Source organism: Kryptolebias marmoratus, linkage group LG13 (genome assembly GCF_001649575.2).
Source record: "Kryptolebias marmoratus isolate JLee-2015 linkage group LG13, ASM164957v2, whole genome shotgun sequence".
NCBI classification, from domain to species: domain Eukaryota; kingdom Metazoa; phylum Chordata; class Actinopteri; order Cyprinodontiformes; family Rivulidae; genus Kryptolebias; species Kryptolebias marmoratus.
In genome coordinates, this window is record NC_051442.1 from 7895792 (window position 1) to 7900150 (window position 4359).

General features: G+C 35.4%; 1 protein-coding gene across 1 annotated transcript in view; it reads right to left on the bottom strand.

Moving 5' to 3' along the window:
- Positions 1-2627: 2627 nt before the first annotated feature.
- yipf5 (Yip1 domain family, member 5) overlaps positions 2628-4359 on the bottom strand; it is a 6683-nt gene continuing 4951 nt past the window's right edge. The window contains exon 6 of the mRNA XM_017421258.2: positions 2628-3732. Within this exon, the coding sequence (XP_017276747.1) occupies positions 3570-3732 (163 nt within the window). The 3' untranslated portion in view covers positions 2628-3569. The remainder of the gene's footprint in view (positions 3733-4359) is intronic.

Sequence of the window (4359 nt, forward strand, 5' to 3'; positions counted from 1 at the left end):
GTCACATTCATATCAAATGAATTTGGGAACTGTTTTGGTTTTATCTTGTGACGGTTGTTTTCTCAGGGCGTAGCTTGTAATAAAAACCACAGAGCAGACAGGGCCAGCAGTTTACACACATCGACTGTTTAAAGGTTAATGCGAGCTTTAATTATTTAGCTGAACCGAACATATCTCTGATTAAAAATCAAATCAATGCAAACATTTGTCTCACAGATATGCTTTGCAAGACAAATGCTTAAGCCCCCCAAAAACAAAAACACCAAAAGAAACAAGCAGCCACTAAAACAGTGAGCTTATGAAGGTAAATTGGTTTGAATAAACATTTTCATGCAAGTTAAATGCTGATTTGATCCCCCGGGACGTGTAAATTTTCTGATAGTGACTAAATGTACTAAAAAGTTTAGGTACAGTCATTGCTCTTGGGAAAATATAAGGCATCAGCCAGCAAAACATGACATACACAGTAAGCTCAACACTGCCTCCTAGTGGCATGTGTGTGCAAAAGCTATTTGTGACAAAAAAAACAGAAGAGACTGGGAAAGTAAAATTATTAGCTTAAATTTCCTGCTCATTATGTACAACAAAGAGGTTTGCGGATGCTGAAAACATGCTTGACAAATAGGAAAGTTGTCCAAAGTTTTTTTGAAGCTGCTAGAATTGGAATACTAAGTTTCTCAATGTTTAGATTGTGCTCTATTGTATAATTTCAAAAGGAATATTTATTCCCAAGTAAACTAGTTTAGATTTTAAACAGGCAAACAAGTCTTTTTTTTTGGTCCTATGACCCATATTTAAATTTTAGTCCCATAAATTTATAATAAAAACACAGTATTACTCCAGTTGTTGGCTTTTGACTGCCAGTTTTACTCATTTTCACAGTTAAAAGGAAGAACTTTGCAAACAGGAGTTAAGGCACAGTTTCTTCCTTGTATAAACAACCACAGGGATGCAAGAAATAAATGAATACTAAACGTTAGGGTGGCAGAGCAGATCAAGCTGATGTTTAAGTGTCATATTACTTTTTTTTTGTATATAATAAATAAATGGTATAATAAAATATATGGAATAATAATAAAAAACAAACTGTTTTTGTGGATCAACTGGAAGTAAATCCAGATGCAAGACTCTTAACCCCAAGCACAGTGCTCCCATCCTACCCAGAAAGCCTCTGGGTCCACAGACGCACAACAACAGAATATTTTGAAATGCTTAGGACTCTCATGCCTTAAATTGAGGGGAAAAAAGGAAACTTGTCACATGATTTATGGTTTCTTAAAAAATAAACTAAGTACAGCTCTATCATACTGCAAATGGACAGTATTCATATTCATAGGGTTGAAATAACACTAAAATAAATGCTAAATAGATTATGCATGCACAAAATGCATTTATAAACTTTTGACCACTCGAGAGCCGACTGCTACTGCTCGACTTGCTTGAAATGCAAAATATCTCCTTGATGTTACAAAATAAAAAGGCCTCTGTTTCTCATTTTTGAATTATTCATCCCTTTAAAAGCCTCAGTGTGTCTGTATCTCACACGAGCAGCCGTGTTGTGTAGCGCAGCTCTAATGTGGACTGTCTCGTTAGCACACAAGTAAAAAGCCGGGAGCATTCGGTTATTTGACAAAACTGACCTCAGGGTGCAGGTGAAGGCGACACCAGGCAGATTCCAGGCTCAAACTTACAGGTTTCTGTCATTTTTCAGGCCATTTTGGATGTAAAGGAAAAACACTTACTTTAAAATACACAACACTTCATACAACACATACAATGCAAAGAACAACACTCCTGGAAAAAAATAACTAACATTTGCTTGTTTTTGTGACAGATTTAAAGTCTCAATCAAACAGTTCAAGTCTTCTTCTTCAAAAAGGTTAATTTTGTAAAGCAGCTTCAATTGAGTAAAGAAAAAACAAGAAATACCTAAGGGCTATACTTGATGTTGAGTTGTCAAAGTTGTGCAAAATATGGCAAATAGTTTGAATTTATTTAGCACACATGAGCAAAATAAGGCCTGAGGGTGAGAAGGGGCCCCTGAGCCACCTCAGCCGGCCCTCCAGATCCTCATACAGAAATAAATGCACACAAAAACCAGGATTTCAGTAACAGCTCTACAGGAATGTTAAAATAAGGTCAGTACTGGATTTTTTTCTGCCAGTTTACAAAACATAACAATCCCTTGTTTTTAAGACCAAAGGTTTTACTGACAAACAGAATAAAGTGACAAAAAAAGGAGAACAAAATATTGAATAATTTAATCTAAGAATTCTGGTCTAAATTACTTGTTAGTTCACAGGAACTATATTGAATATGCCAAGAGAGTATTTAGCAACTATGCTAAATTTATCTTAAAACGTCTTTGACTATGTACATTATTTATAATAAAACTAAAAATCTGTTTTAAGCAATTTCCTTTGATTTGACCGATTTATATTTTTATCTTTTAGAAAACAGAAGGTTAAATAAAATTTGGAGACTAAGCTTTTTCCATATTTATTCAGACCTTGAAAATGCTAAAAGAAATAGGAGTTGAAGTCTTTATCACAGATGTGCAACGTCTTGCATGCGTATGTTAAAAAAAAAAGAAATCTGTCATGTTGCATTTAATGATGAGGCAGAAAATCTTCAAAAACAACTTTAATGTGCATGAGAAGACAGGAACAACAGATGACACCAAAGCATACAGAGAGAAGAGTCTCTAAAATTAGGTAAGATGTGAACCTATACAGAAAGGTCGGAGTTGAAACAGATATAGGATGTTTCTGACAAATTACTCATTATCTAATCAAATTTGTTCAGGGGTCTGGAATGAAAGCTGCTGTGCAAACTGTAGTTGTTTCTTTTGGAAAGGCAAAAAAAAAAAACCTAGAAAGATTAAATCAAATAGATGAGACATAGCAGAGCTGAGGTTTTTCAGATGATACAACTGGTGGCCTTCCCAGCTCCTAGGTCCGGGATAAAAACGGGATATTGAGGGAATAATCACTTCTTTTTAATCTTCGGAGCGATAAAGGAGCAGGTGTTTACCTCAGTCTTTGAGTATCTGAGCGTTTGCCAGACAAGGCTCACAAAACCCCCCACAAAAATCATGATTTATGGCATTTTTGAACTTAGTACTTCTAAAAACAAATTAGGAACCTTTTCCCATCTGTGTCCAAATTAAAACAGTCTCCACTGTGTGAAAATATCGCTCGCTTTTTGCTCCTGATGTCCTTTGAAAAAAAGAATCATTGGACTGAACTACGGCTCAACATGGTCCACAGGTATAAATTTCCACCAAATCTGTTTAGCAGTCCTCTACTTTAAGATGCACGGAGGGAGCAAAGCTTCAGAGGAGTGTCACGATACACTCCAGCCTTCACAAAGTCGAGTTGGAATGTGGTGGGAGGAGGAAGCTTATAAAGAAAAAACAATGTGTTGTTTCTGATGGGAGCGCCCGTTTTTCTGTAGCAACTGTGTAATTAGCCAATAATTACACTAATTACACTGTGCTAATTAGACTGAAATTACAGAAATTGGGGAGCAGTTATTTTGAACTGTTGTGCAATGATTATTTTTTCTTTTCAGAAGACAGAGATAAGCGCAAAGACCCCATATAGCAGAGCACAGGGGTAAGCAACCAGTAACTGCTGCCCATCCATGGCCAAAGCTGAGATGAAGATCTTTGAGGCTGAGAAACTGCACCAGCCAATGATTGTTGCTGTTAGTATAATCCCCATCATACCCCTGAAAAAGACACAAGGGAATGAGAAAGTTAGCCTGTATTATTCTAAAGCAATGTGACCAAGGGTCCGAAACTTGTGACAAAAACTACAAACTCTGCGTTATTATTATGTAAACAAAGTAGGGAAGGGATTAATATGCTGCAAAGGTTTATGCAAACATATTTGTCCTGCAAATTCATAGCTTAGTTTAGACCTCAGTCTTTTACATGTAGTTCTACTCTTACCTCTGTTTTTGCATTTATCTTTACTGTTTGTTTTACTGTTTATAGCAGTAATGGTAATTAAAATTAATTTGATCAAAAACAACAACAACAAAACATCAATATACAGACTCTACTGTATGGCTCAACAGGTAATTTCCAAACAGCAGTTATTATTTACAATAATACTGTTTAGAACAACAGAAACTCTGCCTGTATTAACAGTATAAATATGCTGCAGTATAAATCTGCAAATATTTCTCATTAAAAAAAACAAAAAAACATCATTTTTAAAAAAATAAAATGTGCTAATAATATCATAATACAGAGGAATAAACACAGGTAAGGAGTTGTTGGTAAATTATTTTTGTCCTATAGTTTTAGAGGGGTAACCGATTATTTCAGACGGCTGAAATATTTGGTTCCCC